At 48.8% G+C, this 20983-nt stretch overlaps 1 protein-coding gene across 13 annotated transcripts in view; it reads left to right on the forward strand.

Moving 5' to 3' along the window:
* Positions 1–20983, forward strand: part of SGSM3 (small G protein signaling modulator 3) — a 35800-nt gene that overhangs the window by 12249 nt on the left and 2568 nt on the right. For 2 of the 13 annotated variants that reach the window (XM_028490670.2, XM_028490666.2), the window contains exons 2-16: positions 13440–13558; positions 14082–14167; positions 14608–14674; positions 14766–14813; positions 16718–16914; positions 16990–17097; positions 17938–18081; positions 18305–18500; positions 18858–19003; positions 19279–19503; positions 19858–19912; positions 20061–20188; positions 20287–20442; positions 20571–20625; positions 20812–20861. In XM_028490670.2, the coding sequence (XP_028346471.1) occupies positions 13552–13558; positions 14082–14167; positions 14608–14674; positions 14766–14813; positions 16718–16914; positions 16990–17097; positions 17938–18081; positions 18305–18500; positions 18858–19003; positions 19279–19503; positions 19858–19912; positions 20061–20188; positions 20287–20442; positions 20571–20625; positions 20812–20861 (1668 nt within the window). In that variant the 5' untranslated portion in view covers positions 13440–13551. Of the gene's footprint in view, positions 1–13439; positions 13559–14081; positions 14168–14607; positions 14675–14765; positions 16915–16989; positions 17098–17837; positions 18082–18304; positions 18501–18857; positions 19004–19278; positions 19504–19857; positions 19913–20060; positions 20189–20283; positions 20443–20570; positions 20626–20811; positions 20862–20983 lie in introns of those variants that run through there. The other 11 variants (XM_028490663.2, XM_055085322.1, XM_028490665.2 and 8 more) reach the window with 10 other exon arrangements.

Raw genomic sequence — 20983 nt, forward strand, 5'->3', positions numbered from 1 at the left:
AAAACTACAATGAGGTATCACCTCACACCTGTCAGAATGGCCATCATTAAAAAGGCTACAAATAATAAATGCTGGAGAAGGTGTGGAGAAAAGGGAGCCCTCCTACACTGTTGGTGGGAAGGTAAATTGGTGCAGCCACTCTGGAAAACAGTATGGAGATTCCTTAAAAAACTAAAAATAGAGTTACCATATGATCTAGCATTCCACTCCTGGGCATACATCTGGAGAAAACTCTAATTCAAAAAGATACTTGCACCCCAGTGTTCACAGCAGCACTATTTACAATAGCCAAGACATGGAAGCAACTAAATGCCCATTGAAAAATGAATGGATAAAGAAAATGTGGTACATATATACAATGGAATACCACTCAGCCATGAAAAAGAATGAAATAATGCCATTTGCAGCAACATGAATGGACCTAGAGATTATCATGCTAAGTGAAGTAAGTAAAACAGAAAGACAAATATATGGTATCACTTATATGTGGAATCTAAAATATACCAATGAACTTATTTATAAAACAAACAGACTCACAGATACAGAAAACAAACTTATGGTTACCAAAGGGGAAGTGGGGGAGCAGGATAAATTAGGAGTTTGGGATTAGCAGATACAAACTACTATATATAAAATAGATAAACAACAAGGCCCTTCTGTATAGCACAGGGAACTATATTCTGTATCTTGTAATAATATATAATGGAAACAAATATGAAAAAGATGTACATATATATGTATGACTGAATCACTTTACTGTACACCAGAAACTAACACAACATTGTAAATCAACTATACTTCTATTTTAATTAATTAATTAATTAAAATCAAAAGTTCAAGAAAAATAACACAATTAAAGCTCTTGTCAGTATCACCACCAACCTCCAGCTTGCCAAACCAGTGACCAATTCTCTGTCCTCCATACCACTTGACTTCTAAGTAGCACCTGACACTGATGATCACCACCTCCTCGTAGAAACACTTTCTTCTCTTGGTTTCCACAGCACCACACACTGCTAGTGTTCCTTCTACTTCACTGGTCACTCCTCAAACTTTATTTTTGGTATATTTTTCTGCCTAACCTGTAAATGTTGGAATGTTCCAGGATCTGGTCCTCGGCCCCCTATTCTGCATTCTCTCCTTAGCCATGACATCTAGTCCTGGTGATTCTCAAATTCACGTCTCCAGTTCTGACTCCTGTGAACTCTGTACTCATATATACAATTGCCCGGTTGACCTCTTCACTTAGAGGTCTAATAGACATCCGCCCTGAACATGGCCAAAGCAGATTGCTTGCTAACCATGAAACCTGCTCTCCCCCAGTCTCCCTTCATCTTGGTTAATGGGATCTGCACAGTTGCTCAGGTCAAAAGCCTAGGAGACATCATTGATTCTTTCCATTATCTACCTCTGTCTCTCCAAATTATATCCAGAATCTAGTTACTTCTCATCATCTCAACTGTTTTGGTCCAAGATATCATCTGTCACCTGGACAACTGTAATAGTTTCCACTCTAAACCCGTCTGTAGTTCATTCTTCACAAAGTAGCCAATGTGATTTCTTTAAAAACCTAAGTCAGACCATGTCATGCCCATGCTCAAAGCTCTTCAATGGCTTCCCATTAAAATAAAATCCAGAGTCTTTGCTATGAGCAGTAGGCCCTACATAATCCAGTTCGTCCTGCCTTTCCAGTGATATCTGCTGCTTTCCCCCTCATTGCTCCATCTCAGACATACGTGTCTTTTACTTCTCCAGTGTAATAAATCTTTTGTTCCTTTAAGGTCCTTGCACAAGCCGTTTCCTCTGTTTGAGCTTCTAAGTCTTTGCAGAGCTGACTCCTTATCATTCTGGTGTCAGCTGATATGTCATCTCAGAGAGGCCTTCTCTGACCACCTATCAAAAATAGTCCTGCCCCTACCTGCCTCTGAAATTATTCTTTCATTTACTTATTTATTGTCTGTTTTCTGTCACTAATATTAATAGCTGGCTTTATTAAGCACATACTATGTGCTATGTATTGTGATACATATTTACATTTTCTCATTTGTCATCTTCGTTTTACAGATGAGGAAACTGCAGGTTCATAAAAGCGAGCACTTTGTCTTGTTTTACTGCTATATCCCTTGCATGTGGAACAGTGTCTGGGGCATAGTAGTTGCTCAAAAAATATTTGTTGGTTGGATAGATGAACAAAAGACTCCTAGATTTATATCTCTAGTTTTTACATCTCCTTGAAGATGTAAACTTGTGTATCCAGTCACCTGCCTAACAACTCCGCTTGGATTTCTAAGAAATATTTAAATTATCCTACAACTCTTCATTCCCTCTTCCCCCAAACCTGTTTCTTTCCCGCTCACCACCATATGAGTAAATGTCATCATCGTAACCCAGGAGTTCAGACCAGAAACCTAGGCCTCACTTTGGGATGCTCCCTTTCTTCACTCCCCACATCCAACCCAGAAGCAAGGCCTGTTGGTTCTGCCTCTGGTTATATCTTGAATCCATTTACTTCTCCCCACATCCACTGTCACCACTTTAGTCTCACTCTCCGTCATCTTTCCTGGAGCTTGTACTTCCAAACTGGTCTCACTGCATCCACTCTTGTCTCTCCACAAGCCATGTGCCAAACAGCAGCCAAAGTGATTTTTTAAAAAACGTGTTAGGGGCTTCCCTGGTGGCGCAGTGGCTGAGAGTCTGCCTGCTAATGCAGGAGACACGGGTTTAAGCCCTGGTCTGGGAGGATCCCACATGCCGCGGAGCAACTAGGCCCGTGAGTGACAACTACTGAGCCTGCGCGTCTGGAGCCTGTGCTCCGCAACAAGAGGGGCCACGACAGTGAAAGGCCCGTGCACCGCGATGAAGAGTGGCCCCCACTTGCCCCAACTGGAGAAAGCCCTCGCACAGAAACGAAGACCCAACACAGCCAAAAATAAATAAATAAATAATTTTAAAAAAAACAAAAAACAACTAGACTGGTTATGTGGCAGATGAAAAAAAAAAAAAAGTGTTAGTTCACGCCACCGCCATGTTTAGGATCCTTTTGTAGCTTCCCATTGTCCTTAAGATCTAAATCCTTCACTGTGACCTACAGTCCCTTGACAATCTGGGTGCCTCTACCCCTCCAGTTTCTTCTTACCATTGTCCCCCTTGTCCATTGTGTTTCAGTTACTGGGCTTTCTCTTCTTCCAAGGCCTTCCCTACCTGAGAGCCTGTGGACTTGCCTTTCTTTCTAACCATGACTCTACCCCCATCTTTGCAAGGCTGGCTTCTTGTCCTTCCGGTTTCAATTCAAGTAGTGCATCAGTGATTCCTTCCCTGGATTCTTTTTGTTTTGGTTTGGTTTATGGTATTTGGCGGGGGGCGGGGGGTGTGCAGTATAAAAAAAATAGCTTTATTGCTTTGCCAGGCAAACCTTCCCTGGATTCTATATCACATCACCCTTTTGTTTTATTCAGATCACTTGCCATACTCTGAAATTCTTATTTATTTATCCATCTATTTGTTTTCTGTTTGATTTTCCCCTCTAGATTGTAAATCATTGTTGCCCTAGCACATGATATGTGTTGGGGAAATATTTGGGGAGTAAATGACAGATATACACATTTCTGAGTGCACATGCTACATACATTTTCCCTGAATATTATATCATAAATAGTATCCATATTTCTTTAGTCCCTATAATTGCAATTCTTTTTTTAAAATAAATTTATTTATTTTACTTATTTATTTTTGGCTGCATTGGGTCTTTGTTGCTGCGCACAGGCTTTCTCTAGTTGTGGCGAGCGGGGGCTACTCTTCGTGTGGTGCACGCGCTTCTCATTGCAGTGGCTTCTTTTGTTGTGGAGCACACGCTCTAGGTGCGTGGGCTTCAGCAATTGTGGCTCACGGGCTCTAGAGTGCAGGCTCAGTAGTTGTGGTGCACAGGCTTAGTTGCTCCGTGGCATGTGGGATCTTCCCAGACCACGGCTCGAACCCGTGTCCCCTGCATTGGCAGGCGGATTCTTAACCAATGCACCACCAGGGAAGTCCGTACCACAGTTCTTTATCCATTAACCAGTTAAAGGACATTTGAGTTGTTTTCAGATTTTGGCAGTCACATATAAAGTTGCCACAGACGTTTACATACAGGTTTTTGTGTAAACAAAAGTTTCATTTTCCTTAGATAATCATACCTAGGAGTGGGTTTGTTAGGTTGTATGGTAAGTACATGCCTAACTTTATAAGAAACTGCCAAACCCTCTTCCAAAATTGTGGTACCATTTTGCATTTCTACCAGCAGTGTATGAAAGTTCTAGTTGCTCTGAATCCTTGTCAGCACTTAATATTGTCAGGTGGTTTGTTTTTTAATTTAAGCCATTTAAATATGTGTATGGTAATATCTCATTGTGGTTTTAATTTGCATTCCTTAATAACTAATGACGTTAAGTATCTTTCTGTATGCTTGTCATCTGTATATCTTCTTTGTTAATGTTTCTGTTCAAATCTTTTGCCCATTTTATTTTTTTTAAATATTTATTAATTTTTGGATCTGTTGAGTCTTAGTTGCGGCATGTGGGCTCTTCGTTGTGGCGCACAGGCTTCTCTCAAGTTGCGGTGCACGGGCTTCTCTCTGTGGCGTGCGGGCTCCAGAGCACATGGGCTCTGTAGTTGTGGCCCCTGCGGCATGTGGGATCTTTGTTCCCCTACCAGGGATCGAACCCGTGTCCTCTGCATTGGAAGGTGGATTCTTAACCACTGGACCACCAGGGAAGTCCAGCCCATTTTATTTTTTTAATTGGATTGTTTGTTTCCAGCTCACTGAGTTTAGAGAATTCCTTATATTCTGGATACATGTTCTTTATTTATTTATTTAAAAAAATTTTTTTTAATTTTTTTATTGTTTTTTTTTTGTGTGGTACGCAGGCCTCTCACTTTTGTGGCCTCTCCCATTGTGGAGCACAGGCTCCAGATGCACAGGCTCAGTGGCCATGGCTCACGGGCCCAGCCACTCTGCAGCATGTGGGATCTTCCCGGACCGGGGCATGAACCCGTGTCCCCTGCATCGGCAGGCGGATTCTCAACCACTGCTCCACCAGGGAAACCCCATGTTCTTTATTAAATGTGTGATTTGAACATATTTTCTACCACCAATGGCTTCTGATAAAGTCTAATTTAATCAAGTTTTTTCTTTTATAGATCATACTTTTCGTGCAATATCTAAGAAATCTTTGCCTAACCAAGGTCACAAACATTTTTTCCTGTTTTCTTCTAGAAGTTTTGTAGTGATTCTTCTAGGACCATTTGTTGAAAACACTATCCTTTCTCCATTGAATTGCATTTATGTGTTTGCTGAAAATTAATTATTTACTTTCCTAGGGCTGCCGTAATAAAGTATCACAAAGTGGGTGACTTAGAACAACAGTAATATTGTCTCACAGTTTTCAGGCCAGAAATCTGAAATCGGTGTCGGCAAGGCCATGCTCACTCTGAAACCTGTAGGGGAGGATCCTTCCTTGCTTCTTCCAGCTTCTAGTAGCCCCAGGCGTTCCTTGGCTCATTATACAATTCCAGTCTGTGCTTCACATGGTGTTCTCGCTGTCTCTTCATATTTCCTCTATATATATATATCTGTGTCCAAATTTCCCCTTTTTATAAGGACACGAGTCATAATGGCTTAGGGCTTACCTTAATGAGGTTATCTTAAGTTGGTTAAATCAGCAAAGACCCATTCTCCAAATAAGGTCACATTCTGAGGTACTGAGGGTTGGGACTTCAACATATCTTTTTTGGGGGACACAACTCATTTCATAACGTTAATTGACCACATGTATGGGTCTATTTCTGGATTACCTCTTCTGTTCCTTTTGCCAGTGTCACCTGTACTACATGTAGCTTTATAGTAAGTATTGAAATCAGGTAGTGTGAATTCTCCAACTTTCTGCTTTCAAAATTATTTTGAGTATTTTGATTCCTTTGCCCATCCATTTAAATTTTCGAATCAGCTTGTCAGTTTCTGCAAGATATCCTACTGGGATTTTCTTTTCTTTTTTTCTTTTCTTTTTTTTTTTTTTTTTAGTATAGCTGCCTTACACTGCTGTGTCAGTTCCTGCTGTACAGCATAGTGAATCAGCCATATGTGTACATATATCCCCTCTTTTTTGGATTTCCTTCCCATTTAGGTCACCGCAGAGCACTAAGTAGAGTTCCCTGTGCTATACAGTAGGTTCTCATTAGTTATCTATTTTATATATAGTAGTGTATATATGTCAGCCCCAATCTCCCAATTCATCCCAGGCTCCCCTTTCCCCTTTGGTATCAATACATTTGTTGTCTATGTCTGTGTCTCTATTTCTGCTTTGCAAATAAGATCATCTATACCATTTTTCTACATTCCACATATATGTGTTAATATACCATATTTGTTTTTCTCTTTCTGACTTAACTTCTCTCTGTATGACTCCTACTGGGATTTTGATTGGAATTATGTTGAATCCTTTCCTTGTTCCCAATCTTAGGGAGAAAGCATTCAGTCATTTATCATTAAGTATGATGTTAACTGTAGGATTTTTGTAGATGCCTTTTATTAGGTTAAGGAAGCTTCCTCTATTTCTAGATCGCTGAGAGTTTTTATCATGAATGGATGTTGACTTTTGCCAAATGCTTCTTTTGCATCTATTGAGATCATATAGTTTTTCTTCTTCAGTCTGTTGATATACCTAATTACATTGATTGATTTTTTTAAAATATTGAACAAGTCTTGGCATTCCCAAGATAAATCCCACTTGGTCATGATGGTATTGTTTTTATGTATTGTAGAACTTAATTGGCAAAAGTTGTTCATAATAGTCTCTTATTATCCGTTTAATGCCTCCAGGATCTGTAGTAATGTATCCTCTTCCATTCCTGATAATATTGGTAATCTGTGTCTTCTCGTTTTTTCCTGTTCAGTCTGATCAGAGCTTTGATTTTATTGATCTCTAAAGGAACAGATTTTGGTTTCATTGATTTTTTTTGTTTTGTTTTCCATTTTATTGATTTCTGTTATCTTTATTGTTTATTGCTTTTTTTTCTTCTGCATACTTTGGACTAAATTTACCAATAAATTCAACAACTTGGATAGTGGACAGATTCCTTGAAAGTATACAAACTATCAGAGCTCACTCAGGGGACTTCCCTGGTGGCGCAGTGGTTCAGAATCCACCTGCCAATGCAGGGGACGTGGGTTCAAGCCCCAGTCCGGGAAGATCCCACATGCCGCGGAGCTACTAAGCCCGTGTGCCACAACTACTGAGTCTGCACTCTAGAGCCCGCAAGCCACAACTACTGAAGCCCGCGCACCTAGAGCCCATGCTCCACAACACGAGAAGCCACCACAGTGAGAAGCCCGCCCACCTCAACAAAGAGTAACCCCCGCTCGCTGCAACTAGAGAAAGCCTGCACGCAGCAACAAAGACCCAATGCAGCCAAAAATAAATAAATAAATTTATTTTTAAAAAAAAGCTCACTCAGGAGGAATAAAGATAATCTGAATAGCCTTATCTCTATGAAAGAAATTGTAGTTGAAAATCTTTCCATGAAGGAAACTCCAGGCACAGGAGACTTCATTGGTGATTTCCTTTCAACATTTAAGGAAGAAATAATACCAGTTTCTACACAAACTCTTCCTGAAAATGGAAGAGGGGGGACTACTTCCCAAATCATTCTATAAAGCAGATATCATCCGGATACCAAACCTGAAAAAGGTGTTATTAGGAAAGAAAACTACAATCAAACATCCTTCATGAACACAGATGCAAAAATTCTTAATAAAGTTTGGGCAAATTGCATTCCACAATTTCTGAAAAGGAAAATACATCACAGTGACTCCATAGGGTAGCTTCAGGTATTATTCCTTGTGTTGCTTGTAGGTGCTCTCTTCCCAACCTTGGGCAGCTTCCTCACACACACGCTCTGAGCAGTATTCACAGGAAGTTTTGGGGGTGCTCTCTGTGCAAGTCTCTGCTCTACAACTTCAGGCTGCTTTGGCCACCTCTAGCTCTCAACTCAGCTCCTCTGCCCTCCTGGGTGCCCAGTCCTGGCTGCAGACTCTCTCCAGGCGGTAGTGGGCCGTCACAGGGCTCGGCTCAATTGTTTTCTCTTTCTCAGGCTTCACTGTCCTGTGCTGCCTGTCATCCAATGTTTGAAAACCATCGTTTCGTGTATCTTTCTGGATTTTTAGTTGTTCAGGTTGGGAAAGTAAATCCAGTCCTTGTAACTCCATCTTGGCCCAAAGCAGAAGTCCATAACTGGAATATGAAATGATTAAATCACATTTTATTGTGTCAGTATACCCAGATTTGATTAATTCCCCTAATGTTTGACATGTAAATTGTCCTCATGTTTTTGTTATATAGATGATGCTGAAATAGACCTTTTCATGTACATACCTTTTCGCGTCTATTGAATTATTTCCTTAAGATAAGTTTCCAGGAGAATAGTTACTGGATCAAAAGACATTTAAAAAATTTACATGCTTAAAGATGACAGTCTTTTAATCTGCCTACAGTGTATTTCTTGTTTTTCAAAAGTTTCTGCCTCTCAGTACCCCGTGACAACAGTAGGGCCGCCAGTGACGTGGCTGCTTTAGTCAGCTCCCAGATGGCTGCTTTCAGGAAGGTTTCCATAGCGACCGGAGGCTGGAAAAACCTGCCTGCCCAGATTAGCAATATCACTTCTGGCTCCTGTTGAGAATTTGGGGACTAGGGGGTAGCTGGTAAGAGAAATGGTATATACGTTTTATTGCAGAGACTCATTAAAATATATCCAGATCTGACCATTTCTCACTGTCCCCATGGTAGCAAAGCCAACATCATTCCTACTGCGTCACCCCCTCCTGCCCTGCAGTCTTCTCTGTACAGCAGCCAGAGAGAGCTTTGAAATCCTAAATCAGATTCAGGTTTGCCTCTGCTCAGAACCCTCCTGTAAGGAGAATAAGTTCCAGTTCTGTACTGCACTGTAAGGCCCTCCTGAGCCGGCTGCACCTCCCACTGTGCTTCCTCCTCCTCCTCCCCAGCTCCTCCCCAGCCCCTCTGCCCTGCAGCTGCTTCACCTGTCACATCTGGTCCTGCCTTGTCTTCACCCTGCTGCTCCTGCTACCTGGATCTTCCTTCCCTCAGGAGCCATAGGACTTGGTCTCCCACTTCCTTTTGTTTGGGTCTTTGCTTGGATGTCACCTTATCCTCATAGAGCTTTTCCTGACCACGTTAGCTACATGGCTCCTCTCTCCTGACTCTCCTATACCTTTATCCTGCTTTATTTTCCTCGGAGTACTGTAGTTAGCACCATCTAACACAGCTGTTTTTATGTCGTTGTCTGATTCTCTGCTGTGATGTAATGGCTGGGACTTTGGTTTTTCACTGTTGCTTCTCAACCCTTAGAACCTCTGTGGTTCGTGGCGGTGCTCAGTAACTGTTGAGTGAATTAATGAGGGGGGCAAGCCAAGGTTGGGAAAGGGAGCTGTGGACTGAGAACTGTCTTCCCAGCCCCTCAGTCCTCCACAGCCAGAGACAGCTCCTTTCTTCCACGTATAGACAAGGCCTGCTTCCTCCACACTTCCTCTGCCCTTCTGGAAGAAACAGCCAAATCACTACCTCTGAGGCATCAATGATGAGGAGTCTTTCTGATGATCCCAGCTGGCATGTGTTACATTGAACCATACGAAGTTGTCGTTTTTACAGGTTGTAATGGCTGGGTATCAGTAGTATCATATGGCCTTGAGTAACCTTAGTGTAGAGGGCCCAGATATTCACAGTAACTTTCTGGAAATTATGAGGACTCCTGCTAATTGCCTGATGCTTCCTGAGCACTTGCTGTGTGTCAGTGTGCTTGGGCTCTTTGCGTTCTCACTTCATCCTCATAACCACTGTGAGACGTAGGTACTGTTACTCCAGTCTGTGGAGAAGAAAACTGAGACTCAAAGAGGTGACGTGAACGTGCCCAAGGTTATAACAAGGGGGGAGCCGCAGAGCCGGGATTTGAATCCACATCTGTCTGACTGGAGAGGTCTTCACTTTAACCGCAGCGCCGTCCGGCCTCTGCACAAAGGTGGCAGAGGATGAGCTCGGAAGCCTTGCCCTCCTAACGCTGGTGCCACAGCAGTGTGCCTGCCCAGGCCTCCAGGCCGGCGGTGGCCTGGCCGAGCACGGGGTTATTTCCTGGCACTGTCATGCTGATGGCCGAGTGACATCATCTCCCCAGGTGGGGGTGGGGGGGAGCATGGTGGTGCAGGGGGCACAGTTATCAGGGTCCATTTGGGAGACTGTACGTGCGTCTCTTCTAGGCTTGTTTTCTCACGTATGAGGACCAGACATAGTCTGCTTCAGAATATGCTGTGAGGACTGAACGATGACATGATTTTAAGAACTTCTAGCTCAGTCCCTTTAATGTTAAAATACTTGCTCCATCCAGCACAGAATTCTGATTCAAACCAGGCCCCGCATACCTGTTATACTGAAGGAAGACCTTACGTTTTCCTCACGCAGAACAGACAGACAAGTCTAGGATGGCTGGCCCATTAGAGAAGTGGGTTCTGCCATCTGTTTCTCAGCAAGCCTTGTCTGGAAGCAAGAGGGCTCCCTCCCAGCTGGGCATCAAAGCCTCCACGATGGGCATTTAGCCCAAATGTGGCCCGGTCAGGATGTGTCTGGGGGCAGGAGTAGAGGTTGGTGACCCAGCTGAGCTGCCCTTGGGACAAGCTGTTTGGTCCCAGATTTGCAAGTGTGTCTTTAAAGAGAACTGGGATTTTTTTCACGTGCCCATTTTTCAACATTCGCTGGAGTAAAGGGTCCATAGGGTAATGTTTTCTCACGGTGCCCTCGAAGTGGTTCTTTGATTTTCCTTTTTTTTTTTCTCACTCACCTGACCCTTCTCATTTACCCCGAATTCCCAACAGCAGACAGCTCGCAGGAGACGAGGCCAACAGCCGTCACCTCTGAGGTCCCATCACCTGAAAAACGGTGAAAGGAGGTCTAGGCCTAGGTGAATGTGATTCCAAAACCTAGAAGGCAACTTGTCCTAAAATATTTCACCCACATCTCTGTTGTTACCTTCCATTTATGTTACCTTCCTTTCATTTCACGGTTAGAAGTAAAAGGTAGAAGTAAAAGGCTTCATATTCAGAAAAAGACTGAGAAAGCCACCCCTCAAAGTGCATTTCTGTTGAAGCTCGAGTGGGCGATAATAGGCTCTTGCCTGTTCTAATGGGAGCAGAGGCTAGAAATAGGAAGTCAGAGGGAGCCCAAGTGCTGACGCCTCAGTTGATGGCTTATTTAACTTTTTTAAATTGAGATATAATTCACATGCTACAAAGTTCGCTATTTTTAAAGTGTATAATTCAGTGGTTTGAGTATTTCATACTGTTGTGTAACTATCACCACTCTCCAGTTCCAGAACACTTCTCATCTCTGCAAATAGAAACCCTGTACCCATTAGCAGTCACTGTGCCTTCCCTTCTCCTCCAGCCCTTCGCAGTCACTAATCTACTTTCTGTGTCTAGGGATTTGCCTCTTCTGGACATTTCATTTAAATAGAATCATACAATATTCATCCTCTTGTGACTGGCATCTTTAACTGAGCATAATATTCTTAAGGTTCACCTGTGTTATAGCATTATTAACACTTCATTCCTTTTTATAGCTGAATAATATTCAATTGTATGGATATTCTATGCATTTCATATATCCCTTCATCGGTTCTTGGACATACGGGTTGTTTCTGCTTTTTTGGCTATAATGAGTAATTCTGCTGTGAACATCCAAGTACAAGTTTCTGTGTGGACACTTGCTTTCATTTCTTGTGGGTAAATAACTAGGAGCAGAATTCCCGGGTCATATGGTAACTCTGTGTTTCACCGTTTGAGGAGCTGTCAGAGTACTTTCCACAGCAGCCCACCATTTTACATTCCCACTAGTAGAGTATGAGGCTTCCAATTTCACCACATCCTCACCAACACTAACTGTTGTCTTTTTTTTTTTTTTGATGTTGAAGATAAGTTTTAATGGCAGGTGCCTACTGCTGTAGGACAAACAGGAGCTATGTGCCTAAGTGTATTCATCCCATATGGCCAAACACTGCTCTTAAGACTTTTGTCTCCAGGGACTTCTGCCTGCCAATGCAGGGGACACGGGTTCGAGCCCTGGTCCGGGAAGATCCCACAGGCCATGGAGCAACTAAGCCTGTGCGCCACAACTACTGAGCCTGCGCTCTAGAGCCCGTGAGCCACAACTACTGAGCCCACGTGCCACAACTACTGAAGCCCGCGTGCCTAGAGCCCATGCTCTGCAACAAGAGAAGCCACCACAATGAGAAGCACGTGCACTGCAATGAAGAGCAGCCCCCGCTTGCTGCAACTAGAGAAAGCCTGCACACAGCAATGAAGACCCAACGCAGCCAAAAATAAATAAATAAAATAAAGTAGTAAAGAAAAAAGACTTTTGTCTCCAGTATGCCATCATTGTGGGTGTGAAGTGGAATCTCATTGTGGTTTTGCTGTGCACTTCCCTGATGACTAATGATGTTGAGCATCTTTTTACCTGCTCATTGGCCATTTACATCTCTTCTTTGGAGAAATGTCTATTTAAATCTTATGCCCATTTTTATTTATTTCTTTTTAATATTTATTTATTTTGGCTGCTCTGGATCTTAGTTGTGGCACGCGGGGTCTTTTAGCTGCGGCATGAGGACTTCTTAGTTGTGGCACGCGGGGTCTGGTTCCCTGACCGGGGATTGAACCCAGGCCCCCTGCATTGGGAGTGTGGGGTCTTAACCACTGGACCACCAGGGAAGTCCCCTTATGCCCATTTTTAAATTGGGCTGTTTGTCTTTTTAATTGTTGAATCATTTTTTGAGAGGACAAAAAAAGGAGGGGGGCAGGGGTTAAACAGTGACGTGAGAGACTTAGATGGCAATTTCCTAGTTTCCCAGCTGTGAGGTGCTGGAAGGCGTGGTTGAGCAGACTGGTGGATGAAGTGGAAACGTCGGTGTCGGGTGAGTGGAGGTACTGACTCAGAAGTGTTGTACCCAAGTGATTCCTCAAAAATTCTGGCTCAGGAACCTATTCATGGAAGTTTTGGTGGTGGCTGATTTTTGTTTTCTTTTTTAAATTTGCCTGAGTACAGAGCATCAGGAAGTCTGTCTGTGTGATCCTTTCCTTCCTTAGTAGTATGGGAACTGAGCAAACCCTCCTCTTGGCTCACAGAGCTGTTGGAGAACAGTAGTTTTGTAGCTTCTTCAAAGTGTATGCTCTCGGATGAAATGTTCAGAATAGGAGGCTTTTTCTTTCAAGTGTGACTTTTCCTTCCCTGTCAAACAGTGGCCAGGATTTACCTCCCCACCACCTCTGGGCCAGCAAATCAGAGTCGGGTAGAAAGGATCCCAGGAGAAGGGGCTGCGTTAAATGACTTTCTTCTTTGCACTCCTACCAGGGCAAATGTTTCTGGACCAGATGAAGCTTGAGGAGCCTTCCAGCTGTAAGATATTAGGATAGGAAACTCCCGAGTCTGGATCTACAGAAGACTTGCCTGTCCTCTCCACACAATGTCAGGTGGGAGGCAGGGGCCTGGCTTGGACATGGGGCGACAGGCTCTCCGGGGGGAAGGGGGTCTTATCCAGGAGGACACCCTGGTGGGAGGGAAGCAGGCTTGTTTTCCACGGACCTTCGAGGGTCACGTGGACTGTCCAGGTAAGAGGTGGAGGAAGGAGGAAGTCTTCTGATGGGCATCTGGGAGAGTTACTGCAACTCTCTTCTCAGTTTTCCTGAAGCCCTGTCCTCTCCTTCCAGCCTGAACATCCTCACTCACAGGTGGAGGGAGAGGCAAGGAGATGAAGTCTGGCTATGTCTTGTAACATACTGCTGGCTTCCTTTTCCTTCCTCCAGAAAGTTGCACTTTGTTAGGTTTCTCCCCTCCCCCATCCATCCCACTCTAGATGGTCCAGTCCTTTAATGCTGGCACTCTGGGGGTGGGACGGCAGGGAGAGGAAGGGAGAGGGGGTGTCTCAACTTGAATTTTCCCCCTGAATGCTCTGCATTTTCTTCATCTCCTATTCCTGGTCCTCCTTGGTTTTAGGAAGCCACATACCTTCTGCCAGTGGCCCCTTCTCAGCCCTGACTCCTAGCATGTGGCCCCAGGAGATCCTGGCCAAGTATACACAGGTACAGCAGTCAGCCAGTGGGCTCCAGTGGCTCTGCTCCCACGCTGGGGCACCCAAGGGGACCCACCGCCCGCCACAGGCATCCTGGGAGGGGGGCCACTCCCCCCCATTCACACAGGGTCAGAAGCCCCCATCAGAGACAGCATCTTAGCTCCACGTTCCCTGTGAATCGGGCATTAGGTTGGGGAACAAGTATGGCACTCTCAGTATTATGGGGACACGGAAATACATAAAACGTGTTTCTTGCCTTGATTTTATCTTTGACCTCTGAGGAAAACAAGGAAAACTCTGGGAGAATTCAAGAGGGTCGTGGCCCCCGTAGCTGAGTGATGACCACAGAAGCTTCAGGGAAAGGTGGCCTTTGGTCTGAGTCAGGGAGGCTAGGAGGCATGGCAGCAGTGCAGGTAGCCCCAGGCTGACTCTTCCTACTCCTGGCTCTAGAAGGAAGAGGCAGTGGAGCAACCAGATTTCTGCTATGATGAGTTTGGCTTCCGCGTGGACAAGGAAGGTGAGATGGCCCCTCGGGTGTAATCTCTCTACTGTCCTTGGGGAGGACCAGCTCCAGTGACTGATTACACTGCTGTGGCCTCGGGCTCTAGATGTTTTACCCAGATGTTCCAGAATCAAGGACAGAGCCACATCTGACGGTGATGCTGTTATAAGTATCTGGAATCCTTTGGGGTTTTTTTTTGCCACGTTGCGCAGCTTGCGGGATCTTAGTTCTCCAACCAGGGATTGAACCCACGCCCTTGGCAGTGAAAGCAGTGACTCCTAACCACTGGACCACCAGGGAATTCCCTGGTTTTTTTTTTTTTTAAGATTAATTTTATTGATCTTCATATAATAAAAGCAATAATGTTCATTATAGAGAATTTTAAAACTACATCAAGATATAAAGATTAAAACAAATTAACCCATTATCCTACAACCTGAAGATAACTGCTGACATTTCAATGTATTTTTTTCCTGGCTTTGTGTGTATCCATATGTAACTTTTCATAACTAAGATGATATCATATACATGTTTTTATGTTGCTCTTATATCTCTTAACATTCCATGAGCATTTTTTCTGTCAGTTAAGACCTCTTTAAAGCATGTTTTTCAGTGGCTGTGTACTATCCTTGTAATTATAATGGCTTTGTCATTTAAAAAAAAAATTTTTTTTTTAATTTATTTATTTTTGGCTGCATTGGGTCTTCGTTGCTGTGCGAGGGCTTCTCATTGCGGTGGCTTCTTTTGTAGCAGAGCACGGGCTCTTAGGCGCGCGGGCTTCAGTAGTTGTGGCGCACGGGCTTAGTTGCTCCGCGGCATGTGGGATCTTCCTAGACCAGGGTTCGAACCCATGTCCCCTGCATTGGCAGGCGGATTCGTAACCACTGCGCCAGCACGGAAGTCCCTGTCGTCATATTTTTTATAACCATTCTTCTGTAAGTGGGCCCTTAGGCCATTTCCATTATTTTCTACTGTAAAGACACCTGCTGTTGCCGAGTGGGCTGCTGGAAAGCTGTCTGCCAGAACCCAGGGTAGCCTGTCACCAACCAGACGTTAACTGACTGACTGAGACCATTCATCTTCAGGTCACTCATATTCCCAGTTCTGATGAGTCTTCCATGTTCTCTAGTTTGCAGGCAGACATTCAGAAGGTAAAAGCTGGGCCTGAGAGGAGCACAGGGAACTTTCTAGTATGATGGAAGTATTCTGTATCTTGACGGGGACAGCGTTTAGACTGTCAGTGTTTAGACATTTGTTTATTGATACTCAACAAAGTGTACACTTAAAGTTTGTGCACTTTATGTGAATTCACTGAAGGTGAAGTTTCAGAAAGTGGAGGCCAAGGGCATGGCTTTAGGATGAGGAAGGATGAGGCTCCGTGGGGCGGGGGGCCCACCCCCCTGTGCATCCCCAGTGCCTCAAACAGAACCAGAGGTGGTCTTGGTCCCGTGAGGTCCCAGGCAGTAAACAAACAAATGTATGCTGGGGGCAAGAAGAGGCTGGGAGAGGAGGGGAGGTGGCAGGCGTTTGAACAGAGACTGGGAAGAAGTGAGGCAGTGAGTGTGGCCAGAAGGGGAATAACAGGTGCAAGGCCCTGAGGCGGACTGGATTTGTGGGAAAGAGCTGGGGTGGAGGGAGCAGGGCGTGAGGAGGCGGGGTCGGGTGCTGTGTCTGCGCGACAGGCTCTGAGCTGTGACAGGGCTGTGAGCAGCCTCTAGGGAGGCAGGGCAGGACCAGGAGGCCGGTGAGGAGGCTGTTGCTCTAATTCAGGCGAGAGACGGTGGCTTGGACTACTAGGTCCATAGTCGGAGGGGAGAGGGCCGAGGTTCTGCCTGTGCTCTGAAGAGGAGGAGCCTGAGCACCTGGTGCGGGGTGGCCTCGTGGATCTGGTTTGGGGGTGAAAGCGAAGAGTTCGCGCTGGCTGTTCGGGGTGCCACGGGAGGTGGTTGGAAAGGTGGCCCTGGCTTTCGGCAGTGAGATCCGGGCGGCGGACCCAGAGCCCAGTCCTCTGCTCTCGGGGCACAGGCGGCGGGGGTCGCTCTCCTTCCTCCCTCACAGGCGCAGACGGCACCCCCCGCCCAGGCCAGCTGCTGGAGGACCCCCCCCAGAGGCTGCGCTGGCAGGCCCACCTGGAGTTCACCCACAACCACGACGTGGGGGACCTCACCTGGGACAAGATTGCCATCTCCCTGCCCCGCTCGGAGAAGCTCCGCTCCCTGGTGCTGGCCGGGGTGCCCCACAGCATGAGGCCGCAGGTGAGGCGGGGCCCGCGGGGGGGCCACAGGCTTCAGGGGCCCCCTGGGGACTGAGCGCCGTGCTCCCCCCATCAGCTGTGGATGCGGCTCTCCGGGGCCCTGCAGAAGAAGAGGAACTCCGAGCTGTCCTACCGAGAGATCGTGAAGGACAGCGCCAATGACGAGACCGTTGCTGCCAAGCAGGTGGGGCCCTGTTTGGGGGCGCGGGGGGGCAGGGGGAGGCCCTTTTGGGGGGCCCCGGAGAGCTCGGCAGCCGTGAGGCAGCCCTGGGCAGTCCTTGCACCTACAGACGTGTGCCTGGAGCCAGCCAGCTTCCTCCTGGTCCCTCTGTGGCTGGGGTGGGGTGGGGGGGGGCCAGGAAGGGCGGGGCGTGGGGGGCGGGATTGTCAAAAAGGCCACCAGACCGGTGCACATTAGAATCCCCTGAAGATTTTTTTTAATGTTTTATTTATTTATTTATTTAATTAATTTATTTATTTATTTATTTATTTAGGCAGGCTGTGTTGGGACTTTGTTACAGCACATGGGATCTTTCCTTGCAGCACGTGGGCTTTTCTCTAGTTGTGGCGTGCGGGCTCAGTTGCCCCGCGGCACGTAGGATCTTAGTTCCCTGAACAGGGATCAAACCCACGTCCCCTGAATTGGAAGGCGGATTCTTAACCACTGGACCACCAGGGAAGTCCCTCCCCTGGAGATTTTAAATACAGGTTTCCAGGCTTCATTCCAGAGATTCTCATTCCACAGCTGTGGCTTGAGGCCCGGGAATCTGTAATTTTATGTTTAGAGGCTCCCCCGTGGATCACGTGGCACCAGCTACACACCAGCTGGGCTCTAATCCTGAAGGGAGGAGGGTGACTTTGACCCGGAGCCTGAGGAATCCCCATTCCTGGGAGAGAAGCCAACCTGAGGTTTGCCCCACACAGGGGCCCCTGGCCTCCTTCCCGGGGGTCTCGGTGTCAGGGGTGCGGAGGCTGTGCGCCTGCTCCTGTGCCTCACAGGCTCTTGTGGGCGGGCTGCCAGCAGATTGAGAAGGACCTGCTCCGCACCATGCCCAGCAACGCCTGCTTTGCCCACGTGAGCAGCGTGGGCGTACCCCGCCTGCGCAGGGTGCTCCGAGCGCTGGCCTGGCTCTACCCGGAGATCGGCTACTGCCAGGGCACGGGCATGGTGAGCACAGCCCGGGACGGGGGCAGTAGGCCTGGAGGAGGGGGTGGAGGGGGGGGTCCCCAAGCAGGGAGGGGTTCCAAGCCTGAGGCCGGCATGCGGTCTGTGGTGTGACACCGCCCCCCCCAGAGGCCACCTTGTTCTAACTGGTCACCCCCGAGGGGGTGCCTCTTCTAATTTGCATGGACACCTGGGCAGAGACCCCTTACCCCCTTGCCCCGGCCAGGTGGCTGCCTGCCTCCTGCTGTTCCTGGAGGAGGAGGACGCCTTCTGGATGATGTGCGCTATCATCGAGGACCTGCTCCCCGCCTCCTACTTCAGCACCACTCTGCTGGGCGTCCAGACCGACCAGCGGCTCCTGCGCCACCTCATTGTCCAGTACCTGCCTCGGCTGGACAGGCTGCTCCAGGAGCATGACATCGGTAAGGGCCCGAGCCCGCCTCTGCTCTGGGGTCAAGGGGTCCCGAGCTCTGGCTCAGGTGCTGCACATCTGAGGCCTCAGGACCCAGCTGAGGACGGGGCAGCTGGCAGCTCAGGAGGAGGAAAGGAGCTCATCTGACGACGGCCACTCACACTGCCTTCGTTGCTCTCTTGTTCTCCGAGGGTCCCTGACGCCCCACCTCCTCTCTGCTGTGGAGCAAGCACGGCCTCCTGCTGCTTTGGGAGATTCGCTCCACCTCCTCCACGGCTTGCATGCCTGGGGGATGCCCCTCCTCTCTGGCTGTTCCGCACTGGCCGTCCCTGGTCCCAGCTTCAGGGCCTCTGTTGTGTGTCCACAGAGCTGTCCCTCATCACACTGCACTGGTTCCTCACGGCCTTCGCCAGCGTGGTGCACATCAGGCTGCTACTGCGCCTCTGGGACCTGTTTTTCTACGAGGGCTCCCTGGTGCTGTTCCAGACCACGCTGGGCATGCTGCGCCTCAAGGTGAAGGCCGGAGTCCCGCGTGCCAGGTGCAGCTGTTCTGGCAGCCTCCTCGGGGTCTGCCCTCCCTCCACCTCTGCTCCAGTCGGGGCCTCAGTGTCATGTGCCCTGAGCCCTGGCCCCTCTGGAGACACCCCGGGGAGGAGGGAGGTCTCTCTCCTGGGGCAGGGCCTCCTTGTGCTCAGCTGGACCATCCAGGGAAGTCACACATGCCTGAGGCCGGTGATTGGGGTCAGCCAGGCAGTGACAGCGCCCCCCTCGCCCCTCGCATGGCCCAGGAGGAGGAGCTGATCCAGTCGGAGAATTCGGCCTCCATCTTCAACACGCTGTCGGACATACCGTCGCAGATGGAGGACGCGGACCTGCTGCTGGGGGAGGCCATGCGGCTGGCGGGCTCCCTCACTGACGTGGCTGTGGAGAGCCAGCGCCGCAAGCACCTGGCCTACCTCCTAGCCGACCAGGGCCAGCTCCTGGGCGCCAGCCCCACCGCCAGCCTCTCTCAGGTGGGCCCGTGAGGGAGGAGGCCCCAGCTCACCACCGTCCCCTCCAGCTCAGCACCCAGGGCCCGGCTTGGCCAGACCACAGCTGTGCAGGGACCCGCCACCTTGTCCTTGGAGCGTCTCTGCCGGGACCCGCCTGGTTTGGGCGTAGGACAGACCCAGATTTGAACTAACGATATGTTTCTGAGCCTCAGAGCCGGCCTCAGAGGCCATGTCAGAGGAGGCGGCACAAGTGAGATGCCGGCCCGGCCTCTGCACGGGAGGGCTCTGCTCACCGTCCCCAGTGCCGGGGCGCTATCCACTTGGCTGGGCGCCGGGTGCCTGGGGCCGCCGCCGACCTGATTTCCCTGCCTGCAGGTTGTCCGCCGCAGGACCCAGCGGAGGAAGTCTGGCATCACGTCGCTGCTCTTCGGTGAGAACTCTGCGCGGGTGGCCAAGCGCTGGGCTGGGCTCCGAGAGCGGGGCATCTGGCCTCACACCCCGTGTGGACTTTGCGCTTCCCTGGAGCCGGGACAGGGCCGGGCAGGGCCATGGCCGCCATTGCTCTCTGGGCCTCGCAGGGGAGGACGACCTGGAGGCGCTCAAGGCCAAGAACATCAAGCAGACGGAGCTGGTGGCCGACCTCCGGGAAGCCATCCTTCGTGTGGCACGCCACTTCCAGTGCACAGACCCCAAGAACTGCAGTGTGGTGAGCCTCAGGTCCCAGGCTGTGCACACAGCTCAAGCAGGGGCCCTAGCCCTGTTCCGAGCGCCCCCTCGCGGTGGGCTTTTCTGCCTCCCCAGCAGGAGCTGAGCCCGGACTACAGCATGGAGAGCCACCAGAGGGACCACGAGAACTACGTGGCATGCTCGCGCGGCCACCCACGCCGGGCCAAGGCCCTGCTGGACTTCGAGCGCCACGATGATGACGAGTTGGGTTTCCGCAAGAACGACATCATCACGGTGAGCGGGGAGTGGATGCCTTCGTCCCCGCCAACCCCAAGGCCACGGGCTCCCAGAGCTCCCAGAGCTCCCAGCCAAGGAGGAAGCCAGGCAACTGGAGTTGTGCTTCCCGCCCTTTTCCTCTGCAGATCGTCTCCCAGAAGGACGAGCACTGCTGGGTGGGGGAGCTGAACGGCCTGAGAGGTGACGCCTCCGTCGGGTCCTGTGTCGCGCCGGGTGAGGGGAAGGCGGGCCTGGCTGGGAAGCTGCAGCGGGCACTGGGTTTGCTCAGACAGTGGCATGCGTCGCTCCCGTGTGTCCTCAGCCCCGCTGCGGGGAGCATCAGGACACCAGGCCGCCCGCTCCTCACGGGCCCTGCTTCTCCCACAGGCTGGTTTCCAGCAAAGTTCGTGGAAGTCCTGGATGAGCGGAGCAAGGAGGTGAGGGTACGCACGAGGCAGGCCCTCCCCCGGAGCCGCTGCGGCCTCTACCCGAGGCCCGCATCCTCCTTGCAGGGCCTGCATCCCGAGCGCATGTGGCTTGTGGCAGTGGCTGTGAGGAC

This window comes from Physeter macrocephalus, chromosome 6 (assembly GCF_002837175.3).
Source record: "Physeter macrocephalus isolate SW-GA chromosome 6, ASM283717v5, whole genome shotgun sequence".
In the NCBI taxonomy this organism is placed as follows: Eukaryota; Metazoa; Chordata; class Mammalia; order Artiodactyla; family Physeteridae; genus Physeter; species Physeter macrocephalus.